The 17612-nt window shown below is 48.8% G+C and overlaps 1 protein-coding gene across 1 annotated transcript; it reads left to right on the top strand.

Annotated features, from left to right (window-relative positions):
• Positions 1–149: 149 nt before the first annotated feature.
• RAB11B (RAB11B, member RAS oncogene family) lies at positions 150–16704 on the top strand. Its single transcript, XM_087703404.1, has 5 exons — positions 150–361; positions 7460–7655; positions 8499–8692; positions 10981–11061; positions 15763–16704. Exons 1-5 carry the CDS (start codon positions 322–324, stop codon positions 15906–15908), a joined length of 657 nt encoding a protein of 218 aa, XP_087559530.1. The 5' UTR covers positions 150–321; the 3' UTR covers positions 15909–16704.
• Positions 16705–17612: the final 908 nt, after the last annotated feature.

Genomic DNA, 17612 nt, shown 5'->3' with positions numbered 1-17612 from the left:
CCGCCGCGTCTCGCGCTGCTCGAGGACTGGACGGCGCCCGCCGCGGCTTTGTCCCGCCTCCCCGGGGGGGGGGCGCGAGAGCCGCCTTGCGATAAGCGGAGCCGGCTGTCCTTCGCGCGGCGTCACCTCCGCGCCGGCCCCGCCCTTCGCCTGCCTGCCTGCCTGCCTGAGGGGGGGCGGCGGAAAATCCTGTCAGGCGGCGCTGGCGCGGATCGCTCCGGCTCGGCCCGCCCGGCTCGGCCTGCCTGCCTCCTCCTCGTCCTCCTCCTCTTCTTCCTCCTCCTCCTCCTCCTCCTCGAGAGGGACGGGCCCAGCGCCGCCATGGGCACCCGCGACGACGAGTACGACTATCTCTTCAAAGGTGGGCCTGAGGCGGCGGCGGCGGCGGGGAAGACCGAGCGAGGGAGGGGGGCCTTTTGGGGGGATAAGAGGAGACGACCCTCCTGGAAGGGGCCCTGAGGGGAACCCCGCCCCGCCTCTCCTCAGGCCTGAAGGAAATGAAGGGGGGGGGCTTGAAGGGAAGACCCCACCTCAAAAAAAAACCCATTTCCCCTCTTGGGAGAGGGTCGCCCTTCCCCCCCCTCACCCCCCACAAGGGCCCGTTGGAAACCCCCCTCCTCAGGCCTGAAGGAAATGAGGGAGGGGCTTGAAGGGAAGACCCCACCTCAACCCCCCCCATTTCCCCTCTTGGGAGAGGGTCGCCCCCCACAAGGGCCCGTTGGAAACCCCCCTCCTCGCCCCTCCTCAGGCCTGAAGGAAATGAAGGGTGGGGGGCTTGAAAGGAAGGGAACCCCCCCCTCAAAGAAACCCCATTTCCCCTCTTGGGAGAGGGTCGCCCTTCCCCCCCTCACCCCCCACAAGGGCCCTTTGGAACCCCCCCTCCTCATCTCTGCTCAGGCCTGAAGGAAATGAAGGGTGGGGGGCTTGAAAGGAAGGGAAGACCCCCCTCAAAGAAACCCTCTTTTCCCACTCCGCAAGGGCCGGTTGGAAACCCCCCTCCCCGCCGAAGGGTCTCTTGAATGAAGACTGCCCCCTGCCTCCCCCCCCCGTGCCCTCCTTTCCAACCAACCACCCCCCCTTCTAAAATAACCCCCCAAAATAAGGGGAAATGTGAGGGGCGCCATTTCAATCCAGCCCTGGTTAAAAATAAAGGGGGGGGGGATAAGCTTCTTCCTTTGGGTTTGCCCCAAGAGTGGGGGGGGGAGGTAGGTGGGGAGGGGGATCAAACCCACCCAGGGTGGCTGGGGGGGGGGGAAAGGGGGCACTCATGAATCGGGTGAAGAATTGATTTTATTTCCATTGATCGGGTGTAATAAGGAGGGTAAAGTTTGTATTTGTGGGTTAGGTAGCTGTATTAAAAAATATATTAAAATGTTAATAAAAATATGTTTTTAAAATGAAACTACAAAATGTGTACATGATTAGAATAAAATGGATAGCGTAGTATATTTTATAAACAGAATAAAGCGTAGTGCAATAGTAATGCGGTATCCAGGGGTTTCAGTTCAAAGGTGTGGAAGGGGAAGAAGGATGGGTGTTTTTGTTTTATTTCTTTAATAGTTTTCTTATGTATGATGCGCACTAAAGAGGGCATTTAATGTCGTCGTACGAGGTGCAATGACAATAAAGTAAACTTAAACTTAAAAGAGTGTAAAAAGTACACTGCTAATCATTAAGGGGACTAATCATAAGGGCAGTGGGTCAGTGGCTAAGGTGCTGAGCTTGTCGATCAGAAAGGTCAGCAGTTCGGCGGGTCGAATCCCCAGCGCCGCGTAACAGAGGGAGCTCCCGTGACGTCCCAGCTTCTGCCAACCTAGCAGTTCAGAAGCACGTAAACAATGCAAGTAGAAAAATAGGAACCACCTTTGGTGGGAACAGCGTTCCGTGCACCTTTGGCGTTCAGTCATGCTGGCCACATGACCACGGAGACGTCTTTGGACTGCGCTGGCTCTTTGGCTTTGAAACAGATGTGAGCACCGCCCCCTAGAGTCAGAAACGACAAGCACTTATGTGCGAGGGGAACCTTTACCTTTAGTATTGTTGAAAGAAATGTCCTTCTGGGTTCGGCTCCAAGTGGGGAAAAAGACACTGGAGACATGGAGGCTGCTTGGAAAGATGGTTTATTGGTGGACAGGACCACATGGCTTGAGCCCTGGACAGAAAAGGTGATCACATGCTTCAATGTTGGTGGAGAAGAAGAGAAGGAAGGACTGAGATGCCGAGTCCCTGGTTTTATGCCCTCTCTGGCCTTTGATCTTGAGCTTGTATTCTGATTGGTTGTCAGACTCCCATAGGGCCCATGCAGGGGGAACTCTCTAGGCTGCGTTTTGAATCCAGGTTTGGTTGAGTTCTCAGATGCCATGTGGTCAGTTGGGTAAAGGGCCAATATTATCATGCCTTAATCCCATTACTCTGGAGCAGAAGGGGAGAAGTCTTTATTATGTAAAGTGGACTAGCTCAGGCTTTAATGGCTCATTGACAAAGGGGGATGGGCAGGAAGCTGCAGGGAGCTATTCTCTCTTTTAAAACATGTTTTTTCCTTTTCAAATCCAGAGAAATATTCTGCCTTTTCAATATTTCCTAGGATATTTCATTTTTCTGGGAAAGGGCTGGGTGATAACTTCCTACAATCGTATATTTTATAAATAAAGTATAGTGCAATACTAAAGCAGTATCGGTTTTCAATTCAATGGTGAAGGATGTGTGTGTGGTTTTTTTTAATAGTTTTCTTGGGTATGATGTGCACTGAAGAGGGCATTTAATTTCATTGTACAAGATGCAGTGACAATAAAATAAACTTAAAAGAGTGTAAAAAGTATACTGCTAATGATTATTAGCATTGTTGGATTTGAGAAGCCGATGGGGATGTTTAGGAGGGTCTTCCTTTGGGTTTTGGCCCCACAGGATGGGGGATCAAACCTGCCAGGGAATCGGTGATAAGGTGAATCTAATGCAGTGTTTCTCAACCTTGGCAACTTGAAGATGTCCGGACTTCAACTCCCAGAATTCCCCAGCCAGCATTCAACCAGTGTTGAGAAACACTGATCTAATGAATGATTTATTTTATTCAATTTGTTAGCCACCCATCTTGCCACAGAGGATAAAATAACTCTCTAACTATGGGCGGTTTAGGGTGTTCAAAAGGATAAAACTATATAATATGCGTATATAATTTGAATAAAAGAGTGTAAAAAGTATAAATTAGTAATTATTAGTGCTATTGGATTTGAGAAACCGATGGGTGTTCTTCTGAATGGATTTTTCTTTGAGTTTTGGCCCGTCAGACAGGGGTCAGATCTGCCCAGGATCGCTGGGAATCAGTGGCAATAATGAACATAATGAATTATTATTTATTTTTAAAAAAATTGTTAGCCACCCATCTTGCCACCGGGTAAAATAACTCGGTTAACTCTGGGTGGGTTAGGGTGTTCAAAAGGATAGAGCTATGCAACATGCGTACATAATTTGAATGAAAATACTGTAAAAATATCAACTGTTAACAATTATTTGTCTTGTCCCAAAGGTAGTTTTTCAAGAGGCAACTCGACTTTCTGGCTTTTCTTTGAAGACGTTTCGCTTCTCATCAGCTGAAGAAGCTTTTCGGAGGAGAAGCTAAACGTCTTCAAAAGAATAAAACAAGAAAGTCCAGTTGCCTCTTGGGAAAATAAAAACACCTTTGGGACAACCGTGACCTGGATGGCTGACAATCTCCATGGACAATTATTAGTATTATTACATTTCAGAAGATGGGTGGTGCTCTTCTGAATGGACTTCTGTGGGGGAGGGGGTTGTGCCTACTGTGCTCCCCGCTGATGAAGGGAAACCCTGTGACCCGTCAAAACCGCGCTCGACTAATCCGCGCCCGATTAAACCGCGTCGCTGACGTCATCAACAGGGCGACAACAGCCAGCGCGGAGAAAGAAGGGCGCTTTAAATAGCGCTTTGAAAGCAAACCGATTCAACTTAAGGTAAGGGTTAGGTTTAGGGTTAGGTTAAAGGTTAGGGTTAGGTTTAGGGTCAGGTTTAGGGTTAGGTTTAGGGTTAGGTTTAGGATTAGGTTTAGGGAGGTTAGGTTTAGGGGTTAATTTTAGGTTTAGGTTTACAGCGTGCTTCTGTCTCCGCGCTGTTGTCGCCCTGTTGATGACGTCAGCGACACGGTTTAGTCGGGCGCGGTTTAGTCGAGCGCGGTTTTGTGATGGAACCGGGAAACCCAACTCTGACAATCCTCCTTTTTAATGTTGAACCTTCTGTGATCTGAATGTTGTGTAATGTTCGGGTGGTGTTATATTGCTATTTTACGACGTTGGAAGCCCCTCAGAGTGGCTTGATAGGGAGATGGGCGGCCTATAAATGTAAGAATAATACTGGGCAGCCCCTCTTCCTTAACCAGTAGAAGGGCTTGCTTCCAGAAATGGAGAGTTTCCATCACCTTTTAAGCGAAGCCTGGACAGCTGTTTGCTAGAATGGTCTTGGGCTTGGACTAGATAGAAGATCTCCCAGGTCCCTTGCAGCCCTTCTTCTTCTGTATTCTTTCAGGAGTGTTTCTGAGTCAAAAATGTGGTGGACTCGTTCTGTAGGTCTTTGTTGTCCCCTTGCTTTCTTGGCTCTCTCTCTCTCTCTCTCTCTGTCTCTGTGTGTGTGTGTGTGTCCCATGATGTGTAACAGAACAGAGCCATTGATAAGCTTATGTGATGCTCACGCTAGAGCTGGCTGGGCTTAAAGGAGGGGGTGAGAGATTGTCAGAGAAAAAAAGATGGTTCTTTCCTGTGAGTGCATTTGGGGGTCCAGAGATTCAGAGGCTACCAGCATTGGGGTGCAGTAATAATCCAATCAGATTTGAGTTGAGGGGTCCTTGCTGCTCTCTGAGCTCGCTTGTTTTCTTGTAGACATTTCATTACTCTAACTAGGTCTAACGAACTAATGAAACGTCTGCAAGAAAACAAGGGAGCTCAGAGAGCACCAAGGACCCCTCGTTTCAACCCTGAGCTGCAAATATTCTCCCTTATTGGTACATTTGAGTTGCAATTAGCATCATAGAGCTGGACTGTCAGTCAAGTGACACTGACCTGGATAATAGATGGATTGATTGATTGATTTGATTGATTGATTTTATTATATTTATATGCCGCCCTTTTCCCCCGAAGGGGACTCAGGGCGGCTCACAATTCAAATCAGGGAAGGGGGGTACAGACAGAAATAAAAGACGAGACATAACAATACATAATTTAAAAACACACAACAGTCATACCATTCGAGACAGGCCCCAGGCCTGTCGGAACAGCCAGGTTTTAAGGGCTTTGCGGAAGGCCTGGAGGGTGGTGAGGGTTCGAATCTCCATGGGGAGTTCGTTCCAGAGGGGCGGAGCAGCCACAGAGAAGGCCCTCCTCTGGGTAGTCGCCAGTCGGCACTTGCCGGCGGATGGAATTCGGAGGAGGCCTAATCTGTGGGATCTGATCGGTCTAGTGGAGGTGATTGGCAGCAGGCGGTCTCTCAAGTACCCATCTCAGATCCAGGTTAGAGACCTGGATCTCAGGTCTCTAACTTGGTTAGCATGAAGAGGTAACTTAAGCTAGTAATGAAATCCAGCAAATAAAAAAGAGACAAACTCTCCCACAGCCCCAATATCAAGAGACCACGGAGCCCAGTGTTGTAGGCATGTTTGCTGATTCTTGTGAAAGAAGTCCACAATTGAAGAGCAGCCCACTCCCACGTCTCCCAAGTTGCTTTTTTCTTTAAAAAGACAACTGGAGTGTTTTTTTTCTTTGAGGAAGAAAAAAAAAAAACCTTTCGCTTCTCATCCAAGAAACTTCATCAGTTCTTAGGGTGGGAAGGGGGGGGGGGGGCTGATGGATATTGCTGCTTGCTTCTCTTTAGGGCTGGGCTATCTTATTTGTTTAAGCAGTTGAAAGTCACTGTGGAAAGCGGGTGACCACTCAGGTGACTCTGAGGACACAGCTAAACCCCCAAGTGCTTCAACAACCCTCTAAAAGGATGCAAATGGCCAGCTTGTCTACAAGGAGTATAAATCCTTCCATTCCACACCATCCAGTCAGAGCTGAAGAAGCTTCTCAGATGAGAAGCGAAACGTCTCCAAAAGAAAAAAACCAAGAAAGTCCAGTGGCCTTCTGAAAAAGCACCTTTTTAGACAACCATCACCCGGATAATGGAGAATCTCTACAGACTTGCAGAGAGCAAATAGAATGTGAGGATGGGTACAGAGAGTAAAAGTTGGAAACTAAAGGAAAATGAAAACTCAGAGAAGGTAAATCTTTTTACCCGCTCCGTTAATAAATGGACTCAGGAGGCATAATTAATTGTATGCTAAGCTGGGATTTCTGTACAGGCTGTTGCCAGTGTAACGCAAGGAGTACCAGCTGGGTCTAATGGTTAAAGCACCAGGCTAGGAACTAGGAGACGGTGAGTTCTAGTTCTGCTTTTGCCGTGGAAGCCGGCTGGATGACTTTGGGCCAGTTGCTCCCTCAGAGCCAAACCCACCTCACCAGGTTTGGGGAAAAGAAGAGGAGGAAGCAGTCTTTGGTATGTTCTCTGTCGTTACTTATAATAAAGGGTGATAAGTTATTCAAAAACATTTGCATTGGACTTAGCCATTGATGCTTATGCTTAAGTTGAGGGAGTTTTCTACTCCCAGATATTTATTTTTGCTTAAGTACCTTTAGCATTTTAATTCTGTCTGTGTTTTATGGATGAAAGCATTGCTTAGGTTTCCACTGCCATTTAGGCCATTTTGTTTACTCTTAAGAGTTTCTGTTATCTTCATAGTCCAGATAAAGTGGATTTTGAAATTGAAGATGATATACTTTGTGGTCTGTGGCCTTTAGACTTGAACGGTCTCTTCTGCTTTTACCGGATCTCCCAGCATACCAAGTAGCACAAAAGTCTTTTATCGGGAGGCAAATGCATAAGGTAGCTCTAAGGATACTGTGGGGTTAGAAATTTGTTTCCGTAACTGTTTCCATTGACAGAACTAGTCTAAGTACGTAGAAGCATCTAGTAACCTCAGAAAATCTTTACAAAGAGGCTAAACAAAGTTGGATCTGATTAGGATTTGGGTGGGAGACCACCAAGAAATACAGAGCGATGGAAAGTTGGAAGCCTCCTGGAAAACGGCAGCCACAAATCACTTCTGTACGAGGGGGCCAAGAACAGAAAACGGAAGTCCCTAATAATTGAGTTTGGCTGAAGGAAATTTGGGGTGGCACGGAGAAGAAGTGGGATAGAAAAAGTAGCAATCAGCCATTGAAGGGGATGTGAGGAAGCAGAAAAGCAGGACATTCAACCACAGTTTAAAGTCTTCCTCTTAACCACAACTGCCCTCCCTGTGCAATTTGCCAGTGGTGCCCTTTGCCCTCCCTCCCTCCCTCCCTTCCTTCCTTCCACACATTGCCAGGTGATGAGTGAATGAATACTGATGACGTGTTGTCTTTTCCTGCCCTGGTAGTGGTCCTGATCGGAGACTCCGGCGTGGGGAAGAGTAACCTCTTGTCCCGCTTCACACGGAATGAATTCAACCTGGAGAGCAAAAGCACCATTGGGGTGGAGTTTGCCACCAGAAGCATCCAGGTGGACGGGAAGACGATAAAGGCCCAGATCTGGGACACGGCAGGCCAGGAGCGCTATCGTGCCATCACCTCTGCGTAAGGCTTGAAAGGCAGCGTGGCTAGAGGGCTAGTAAGGGGCTAATAGGGGTGGGTGGGATGTTAAGATCATTATAAGTAGTCCTCGGTGTACGACCATAAGGGAGCCCAAGATTTCCATTGCTGAAGCACGACAGTGGTTAAGTGAATTTTGCCCCATTTTACAACCTTCCTTATCACAGTTGTTAAGTAAATCACCACAGTTCAGTTAGTGAACACGGTGGTTAAGGGCATCCGGCTTCCCCGTGGACTTTGCATGCCAGAAGGTCACAAAAAGGGAAGGCATCACCCTGGGAAATTGCCACAGTCACCTGAGCCGAGGTGGCGCAGTGGTTAGGGTGCAGCACTGCAGGCCACTTCAGCTGACTGTTATCTGCAGCGGTTCTAATCTCACCGGCTCAAGGTTGACTCAGCCTTCCATCCTTCCGAGGTGGGTGAAATGAGGATGTGGATTGTTGTTGGGGGCAATATGCTGACTCTGTAACCTGCTTAGAGAGGGATGCAAAGCCCTATGAAGCGGTATATAAGTCTAACTGCTATTGCTATTGCTATTTTCCAAGCATTCAGATTTTGATCGTATGGCCTGGGGATGCTCCAATGGTCATAAGTGTGAAAACTAGTCATAAGTCACTTTTTCCCGGCGCCGTTGTAACCGTCCCTAAACCAAGGGTTGTAAGTGGAGGATGACCCGTGCATGCTGTGACAAGATTTTAGGGCGCCCGTTTGGTGAACGCTCTTGGCTGCAAGATCTTAAGTGGGCCCCTTGGCGGTTTGCGCTGTGGTCAAGAGGCCGTGGTGGGGTTGGGCTTCCGGTTGGCGTAATGCTCTCTCAAACAATTTCAGCTACTACCGTGGTGCCGTGGGGGCCCTCCTGGTTTACGACATTGCCAAGCACCTGACCTACGAGAACGTGGAGCGCTGGCTGAAGGAGCTGCGGGACCACGCGGACAACAACATTGTCATCATGTTGGTGGGGAACAAGAGCGACCTGCGCCATCTGAGGGCCGTGCCCACGGACGAGGCCCGTGCTTTTGCAGGTTTGGCCCCTGGGCACTTCTTTTGGCCTGTAGCAATTTGACATATTGAGCTACAAGATAAAATAAGATGCAAAGGACGGAGGTAAATAGGAAAGCAGTTCAAGGGGAGGGGGGGGAGAAAAACGAGGTAGGGTTGGGAAAAAGGAAGAGGAACATTGACTCCCGGCTCCCTCTGTTGCGGTAAAATAAGGCATTGGCATCAAACCAGAGCTTTTTGGTTCTCCATCATCATCAAGGAGAGGAGCCATTTCTATAACGATCCTTCAGTCTAATCGCTAAAACCCAAACTCAGAGTTTCCTTCTTTTCCACTGCAAGCACGAAGTTCAGAAGGACTCTGGTCTCCGTGTGGAAACCAAAACACACATTCTTTCCCTTGATCAAAATAATCGATTTTAGCCACGTCCGCCAACTCCCATCAGCCTGCAGAGGTCTTCGTCCATGGTGGGAATCGAAGTCTCTCTCCATTTTGGGGCACGCAATTGTCTTGCTGCTGTCAACGTAATATAATGTCAAAGCAGGACAGGTTGCTCTCTCAAAATGTGCTCAGAGGTTTTTGGGGAATTTCGGGAAGGGAAGAAAAAAAGGCCCCCCACCCCCGTTGCATGCCTTACAAAAGCTTTGGTGCAAATTGCTGAAGCATTGCAGGGATTTTGAAACACCCAAAGTGCGTTTGCTGCAGGGAAAGTCTAGAATAAGGATATGTCCCTCTCGGGAACAACAGCATCCACTGTTCAGGAGTCACTGCAGCAGGCTGCCCAGGCTGGAAAACCAGGGAATCCCCCAGGGATCCTTTGGCTCATTGCTGCGTCCTGGACCAGTTGCAGCTTCCAATGGGGTCTCCGAGGGCGGCCCCGTGTACCATGCATTGTAACAGTCCCCGTGCACAAGGGAACTGAGCTACGAATGATCACGAGAAGAGACTCTAAGGAAGTTGGAGAAGCCAACATTGGCTTCCTTCCGTCTCAAAAGACGATGGACTCGTGCTCTGGGAAGAGGTAAAGAGCTGGAGTGTCCTCTCCAGAGCATGAGGCCTGAGTAGATTAATTTGGAGGATAGACTGTTACCCAAGCAGCAGATCTCTCGTGGCTAAAATAGTCGGATGGAAAGGCAGAGCCGATATGATGGGTTCCAGCTACGTCACAGGAGTTACCATAACGTGGTTGTACACAGTCACGAACTGCTTCCGGGACTCCGGCTCCGGATTTTGCCTGGAGGTTAACTCCTGAAGCTTTTTCCAGTAGCGGCTATAGCCACCAGGCAGTGGAGGTTTGTAATCAGAGTTTCCCTTCTCCTAGAAGATGGTTGAGCCGCTTGATCTGCCATTGGGGTATAGAGCCCCACCTTTGAAACCGTTGACCCTCTTCTCCTGTAACCCTGGAAAGGGGCCCTTACGAGGTGCTACCAGCCAGGCCAAGGTTTTTGAAGGAGGTGTTACTCACCCTTTGTCCTGGCTTGTGACAGGCTGAGCCTGGCTTCCCAAACGTTGGGCCCAGGATGGCGGGTGGGGGAAGCCAAAGGCTTCAACAAAATGCTGTTTCGAACTTGCCAAGCCTGAATGTATCTTAGAATGAGTACGTTTTTCTGTTGACCCTGGCTGGGAGACGGCATCACACTCTGCAGTCCCTCAGAGTTACAATGGCCTCAGTGGGACCAAGTGGGTTACACGCTCTTGCCTCCAGTTCAGTCTCAATCTTTATGCCAAGACTTAGTATAATCGTAGTTTAAGTTGTGAGTCCCAAGGGCAGAGCGTAGGAAGCTGATTGAGCGTCACTGTGTCAAATCGCACTGAGCTCCATGAGCTAAAATGGAGGGAGAGGGGTTCCATGGATTTTTATGCTGTAAGATTTTAAAACACTGCGGGCCACCCGGAGTCCCCTTTAAATAAATACAAAGCTTCTCGTGTTCCCGTTTGACTTGATTTTTCTTCCTTTTAGTTAGCAAAACTAAGCTAGTTTGAAAACAAGACTAAACTTGGTTGTTCACGATTAAAGCCTGCTACTTTTGGATGCCACAGCAACTCTTCTTCGTTTTAAAACTGAAGAACTAGGACTCTCTGGCCCTTCTCCTGGATCGGAAGAGAGGCATCAGACTAGGTGCTAAACCCCAGATGGTCATGAGTTGGTTATGTATAATCCAGACTAGTATTAATTTTCCCCTCTGTTAACCAGTCGCTTAGGGAAAAATCCTGCTACACATGAAACCGGCCTTCCCCCGTTTGAGTGCTCCACTGTGCCCAAAGCAGTCCTTAAAACTGTAAATGATATTTTAACTCTTTTTTGCCTTGCAGAAAAGAACAATCTCTCCTTCATTGAAACGTCAGCACTTGACTCAACAAATGTAGAAGAGGCCTTCAAGAACATCCTCACAGGTAAAGGGACCCAAACTCTCCCCTTGCCCTCCCTCCGGGTGTGGCTGCTCTCCTGCTTGGGCACCGGCGTTTGAATTTGGTGGTTGTGTGTTGTGGTTCCCTGTCACTCATCTCCATCTGGCAAAGGCCCAGTTGATTGACAGGGAAGGAACGGAGTGGCGGTTTGTAGGGTGGGCTTTTTGGAATGAGGTCTTCTGAAGCAGGGGCTGCCCGATTGAAACCTGAAGGGTATCCAGGCCTAGAGTGGGCTTCATTGCCAAGTTTAGCCTCATCACGTATTATATACAATTTTCTCTCTTCCGTCGGATAAAATAGGATTCAGCAAATGTTTAAGATCAGCCACTGGTCTAACTAAATGGCAAGTAGAAAACTAGATCCTGAAGGGTAGAATTGATTTGCCTTACTAAACTTTCCAAAATTAAATGAGCCCTCCATTTAGTATAAGAGGAGAAAGAGGAGCCTCTTGTGTTGAATGGAAGTGGAGAATGAATCTTAATATTGGATACAGATAGTCCTTGACTTAACGACTAATTGTTTAGTGACCGTTCAACATTAAGGGCCATGGTGGCGCAGCGGTTAGAATGCAGCATTGCAGGTGACTCTGCCCACAGCCAGGAGTTTGATCCTGACCAGCCCCAGGTTGACTCAGCTTCCCATCCTCCTGAGGTCGCTAAAAGTGCCAGATTGTTGGGGGCGAGAGGCTGACTCTGTAAACTGCTTAGAGAGGGCTGGAAAGCACTGTGAAGCGGTATATAAGTCTAAGTGCTATGGCTATTACTAACAGTGTTTAAAAAGGGACAAAACGTTCTTACAACCATTGACCACATCCCTTTGGCCATGTAATTGCGATTCAAGTGGTACCTCTTGGGCGGGCAGAGAGTTTTCGAGGCCAGGGACCTTCCTTAAGAGCCCCAATTTCTTGGGTAAATTAATCTCCCACCCCTGGAGTTGGGGGAAGAGCGTTGCCTTGGGTTACTGCTGCTTTCTATGTACAGCTGTTGAGGCAGGTGTGGGAACCACTCACAGGAAAGTGGAGTCAGTCTCTGAAACCAGTTCCATCCTCCTGCCCCTCCCCGCCAGCCTGAATCCCAGGTAGCCAGATCCTTAGGGCCCCTGGCTTCCACCTTTTCTTGGGTGGGCCCAGATGGTGGCGCTGCCCTCTTGAGAAGGAAACTCCCCTTGGGAGCACCAAGCCCGGGGCAGGGAAGAGATCCAAGAAGCCCGAATGGCGTTCAGAGGCACCTGCGCTGGAGGCAAACACCTGTGAGATCCTGCGGTTGAAGCTGTGGGCTTGAGGGAGCCAAGAGCTTTGCGCTACGGCAACTTCCCTGCTTTCGCCGCTTGGCTCCGTTGCTGTGTTGGCAGAGCGATCCCTGGGGCCCATCATCCTTGAAGGCTTCAACCTGCCCTCAGGTGGCATCCTGCCTGGCAGCCTGGGAGTAGGTGGCCACCTTAGCAACAGTGAACCTCACTCTGGGTTGTTTTATTTGCAGTTTGGGTTCTTCCTGCTTAGAGTCTCTCTGTTCTGACCCAGCTCCCAAACACAATAAGCCCTCTGTAGTTAAATCAACGATTCCTTGATTAGAAGTGCCGGCAGCCCTGGCAGAAAGTTTCTCTCTCACAGCAGACAAGTCTCTCCGGCCGGGAGACGAAGGGTGGTGTGCCCCATCTATTCATCTCTGCCCCCCGCCAGAGCTCGGGTGGGGCTTCTCCAGCAGTGGTGGCTCTTCCGTCCCAAGGACCGGCCCATAGATTTCCACTGCTCTCCTCTCCTCTCTGCCTTCTGAGCATCTGTGTGTCAGGCACTGGACCCGGCTGTTCCTCCTCTTCCTCATCAGCCACCTCCAGACCTGGGGGCTCTTGGCTCTCCATCAGAGGCTCTGACGGACGGCCCAGGCTCCACCTCTGTCTCTCTCTCTCTGACAGCTCCATTCCCTCTTCCCCCTCGGAGCTCCCAGGTTTCCCCGATGCTGACCCTGACTCCTCCTCCTCCTCCTCCTCCTCCTCCTCCTCCTCCCTCCTCCTCCTCTGATTCGGCTGCTGGAAGGACCGGCGGCCGAGAGGCCACAGCACTCTTCTCACAATCCTTGGTAACTTAGTTGCCTTGTTCACGTGGACTGTTACGATGCACCATACATGGGGCTGCCCTCGGAGACCACTTGGAAGCTACATCTGGTCCAGAATGCAGCCAAGGCCCGGCGGTTTCCAAAGGATGCGCTGGGAATTCCCTAGTTTTACAGGGGCCACGTGGTTCAGTAGCTCCCGAGCAGTGGGTGGCCTCGTTTCTGAGAGGTCTGTTACGATCCCCGCATTAAACTGAGGTTTTCTGCGACATACAAGTGTCAACAGTGGTGGTGATAATTTATTAAGTGTCTCATTGTCTGGCTCTGGGTGGAGAGTGGAGAGTGCTGAAAGAGGAAGAGAAGTGAATCTGAGCATGGGCTATGCCCACATTTGGGGTTGGACTGTGGCGAAAAGAGGGTTGAAGGGAGTTCGCTCCTCATCCTTTCTTGCCTGCCATCCAGGGGCTTCGTAATTTCCCACTGGGGAGGAGTCGTGCTATCACCCACCTGGCAGCTGAGAGCAATTTGCACGACAGCCTTTGGGCTTGGGCTCCTTCTCCAGAAGCAGGTGGAAGCAGAGGGGCCTCTGCCCATCGTTAGTGATGTACCCCCTGCAGCCTTACCTGGTTCAGGGACTTAGATGTGGTCATTCCGACGCCATTGTTGCTCTTTTCGATAACCACAATCCACTCTGCCTGAGGCTGCCTACGACGTCCCCTTGGAAACTGCAGCCAGTTCCCTCCGGGGAAGAAAAAATACTGTTTGCCCCACCCTCGTTGGTTTCCATGGGCAATTTCAAGAGCTGGTTTGTTTTTTTTAAAATCCCTAAGGCAGTGTTTCTCAACCTTGGCAACTTGAAGATGTCCGGACTTCAACTCCCAGAATCCCCCAGCCAGCGAACGCTGGCTGGGGGATTCTGGGAGTTGAAGTCCGGACATCTTCAAGTTGCCAAGGTTGAGAAACACTGCCCTAAGGTCCTTTATGGCTTGGCACTGGGCTACCTGCAGGAGGTCTTCAAACTTGGCAACTTTAAGACTTGTGGACTTCAACTCCCAGAATTCCCCAGCCGGCTATGAAGTTGTTGAAGTCCATAAGTCTTAAAAGTTGCCAAGTTTGAAGATCTCCGTACTGGATCATCTAGGGCAAGGGTCTCTGTTGGCTGGGTGTGTGTGTGAGATTCTGGGAGTTCAAAGTCCACAGGTGGCCAAGGTTGGACATCCATTATTTAGAGAGGAAACATGTTGTTCTCCGCTCCCGGAGAGGTAAAGGGGAATTAAACCCACTAGAATAGTCTCCAGTAGAGATGAGGTTTGCTGTTGTTCAGAAATGCTGTGTGTTTAAAAACAGGGCTGTTTTCAAGGATATTTTAACTAAGTTGTCCCAAAGAGGCTTTTTCAGGCGTGACCCGTCAAAACCGCGTTCCACAAAAGCGCGGTCGACGAAATCGTGTATGTGACGTCATCACAACGCGACGAAAAAGATCGAAAAATTGAAATAAAAATTAAATTACAGCAAGCCGATTCACATAAAGGTAAGCGTTAGGTTAAGGGTTAGGGTTAGGGTTAGGTTAAGGGTTAGGGTTAGGTTTAGAGCGTTAGGGTTACGTTTAGCGTTAGGTTAAGGGTTAGCGTTAGGTTAAGGGTTAGGTTTAGGGTTAGGTTAAGGGTTAGGGTTAGGGTTAGGTTTGGGGGGGTTAGGGGAAGGTTTTCGCTTTATTTTTACATTTTTCGATCTTTTTCGTCGCGCTGTGATGATGTCACATACGCGCTTTCGTCGACCACGATTTTGTCGTCTGCGGTTTTGTGGTGGAACCTTTTCAGGAAGCAACTGGACTTTCTTCTTTCCTCTTTTGAAGACTTTTCGCTTCTCCCCCCCCAAGAAGCTTCTTCAGTTCTGGCTGGATGGTGCGGGAAGGGAAGGATTGATACTCCTTGCAGACAGCTGGTCATTTGCATCCTTTCAGGGGGTCCTTGAAGCACTTGGAGGCTTATCTGTGTCCTCAGGGTCACCTGAGCGGAGCAAATGGTTCCTGTATATATGTGTGTATGTGTATGTGTGTGTGTATGTATGTATATATCTCTATATCTATCTATCTATCTATCTATCTATCTATCTATCTATCTATCTATCATCTATCTATCTATCCATCCATCCATCCATCCATCCATCCTCCATCCATCCATCCATCCATCCATCCATCCATCCATCCATCCATCCATCCATCCATCTATCTATCTATCTATCTATCTATCTATCTATCTATCTATCATCTATCTATCATCTATCTATCATTCATCTATCTATCTATCTATCTATCTATCTGTCTATCTATCTATCTGTCTATCTATCCATCTATCCATCTATCCATCATCTATCTATCATCTATCATCTATATCATCTATTTATCTATCATCTATATCTATCTATCATCTATCTATCATCTATATCATCTATCTATCTATCTATCTATCTATCTATCTATCTATCTATCTATCTATCTATCTATCTATCTATCTATCTATCTATCTATCTACCTACCTACCTACCTACCTACCTACCTACCTACCTACCTACCTACCTACCTACCTACCTACCTACCTATATGCCCATCAGAGTCACCCTCTGGTCTCCTTTGCAGAAATCTACCGCATCGTCTCCCAGAAGCAGATTGCCGACCGGTCTGCCCACGACGAGTCCCCGGGAAACAACGTGGTGGACATCAGCGTGCCTCCCACCACCGACGGACAGAAATCCAATAAACTCCAGTGCTGCCAGAACCTGTGACCTCCCTCGGCCGCTGCCCGTCCTTCTCCTCGGTTTGTCCTTCATCCGGAGACGCTGGCTGCGTGCGCACTTCCTCAGCCCCTGCCCTTTGCTGACCCCTCTTCCCCCCCTCCCGTTTTAGAGCATTCCCAAAAGAGGGCTAACCTCCCCTTCCCTGTGACTGGTGATGAATGTAACGCTGGGGGGTGGGCTGGTGGGGGGGGTGGGAGGGGTATGTGTGAGTTCCTTTGAAATCCCACCTCGAGGAGCCAGGAAACGTTCCCTTGTGTCTGTGCCTGCCTCATTTAGGAGAAGGGAAAGGATGGGAGCTTGAGGGGCTTCTAAGGGAACGTCATTGTTTCCTCGCCATTCAGGCTGCTCTGCAGGCACGGAAGAACTCTTAAATCAAGGAGGATCCACACTTTCCTGGCTTCTAGGGAGCCCTTGGTGGGTGGGCGTCTCTCCCCGTGGGCGTGCACACGGCACACCCCACACCTGGAAACGCATTGATGGCTCTGGGAGGGCTTGTTCGCCTTCCTCTTTCCGCTCTCAAGGGCAAGAGGGCCTGCGGGCAGAGCGTTCCCCGTTTTTTGCTCTCAGACCAGCCCGCTTCTTTCACTTGGATCTCTCCCCACTTGCCCCCCCCCCCGCTCCTGCTTTCAGTTTGGGACAATGAAGTCTGTCTGCGCAATGACCTCTGGGCCTTCTCCTGAGCCGCCATCGGAGCTGCGTGCACGTCCTGAGAACCGACCGGCTCCGAGAGGTCACCGTCACGAAACGAAGAAAATGTAATATATAAAGTACCAGCCGAAGGCTTTTTCTGGGTTTCCCTTTTTTCACCATAGGTAATGCTTCCTCATGTATCTCCCAGACTCCATGTCTGCATGTGGCTTCCTTCCCAAGATAGTCCCTGCCCTTCCCTCTCCCCCTTCCCTTCGGATTGAGTGTGAAGCAATATTTTTCATGCCATGTACATAACTTGCACTGGGAAGGTTGTTCGGAGGAATAGTTGTCGAGAATCGGATACTTGATAGCTCCTTCCCCCCCCTTTTTTTGTAACAGTTGAGCCTCTTGGAATTTGTATTATCTCCTTTTAGGTCACTTGCTGTTTATTTCTCATCATCTTAATATGCAGACCTCTCTATTCACTCTATCTATCTATCTATCTATATCTATCTATCTATCTATCTATCTATCTATCTATCTATCTATCTATCTATCATCTATCTATCTATCTATCTCATCTCTATCATCTCTATCATCTCTATCTATCTATCTTTCTCCTCTCTTTTCCCCTGTTGCTCCTTTGAGGATTTAGGTCCCCCCCCCCAATATATTTGGTGCACTGAAAATCTAACATTGGGCAAGGTAAAAACATTGTTTACCCCTAATTAGAATATTTGCTGGCAAACCATCACTTGCAAGAAAGGATCTTGATTCCACCGAATCTGATTCCTGCTAATTATTATTATTATTATTATTTGCTGTTCAGCTTTTGAAGGAAGGATGAAAACAGCTGATGGGGCCTGGCTTTCTGAATAATCACAACAGCTTCTGGCCAGGAGGCAGTTACTGCTGGGCAGTTAGGCGCACTGTGTATGTGTGTTTTGCCTGCAGAATTTTGGTCTTTGCCCCATTTATTTGGGGCATGTTCACAAGAGCGGGACAGCTACCATTCGCTTCTGTTTTCCTGGTTGGACAAAAATTACTTTGGAGGGTAATTTC

The sequence above is a fragment of the Thamnophis sirtalis genome, unplaced genomic scaffold (genome assembly GCF_051295495.1).
Source record: "Thamnophis sirtalis isolate CommonGarterSnake01/CBP01778 unplaced genomic scaffold, rThaSir2_p1.2 scaffold_1, whole genome shotgun sequence".
In the NCBI taxonomy this organism is placed as follows: domain Eukaryota; kingdom Metazoa; phylum Chordata; class Lepidosauria; order Squamata; family Natricidae; genus Thamnophis; species Thamnophis sirtalis.
Note: the sequence above shows the minus strand (reverse complement) of the source record. Positions and strands in the feature narration are given on the sequence as shown.

Coding starts and splice junctions, on each gene's coding strand:
- RAB11B (XM_087703404.1), top strand. CDS start 322: ATGGGCACCCGCGACGACGAGTACGACTATCTCTTCAAAG. Junction 7,656..8,498: donor TATCGTGCCATCACCTCTGC/GTAAGGCTTGAA, acceptor AAACAATTTCAG/CTACTACCGTGGTGCCGTGG. Junction 11,062..15,762: donor CTTCAAGAACATCCTCACAG/GTAAAGGGACCC, acceptor TCTCCTTTGCAG/AAATCTACCGCATCGTCTCC.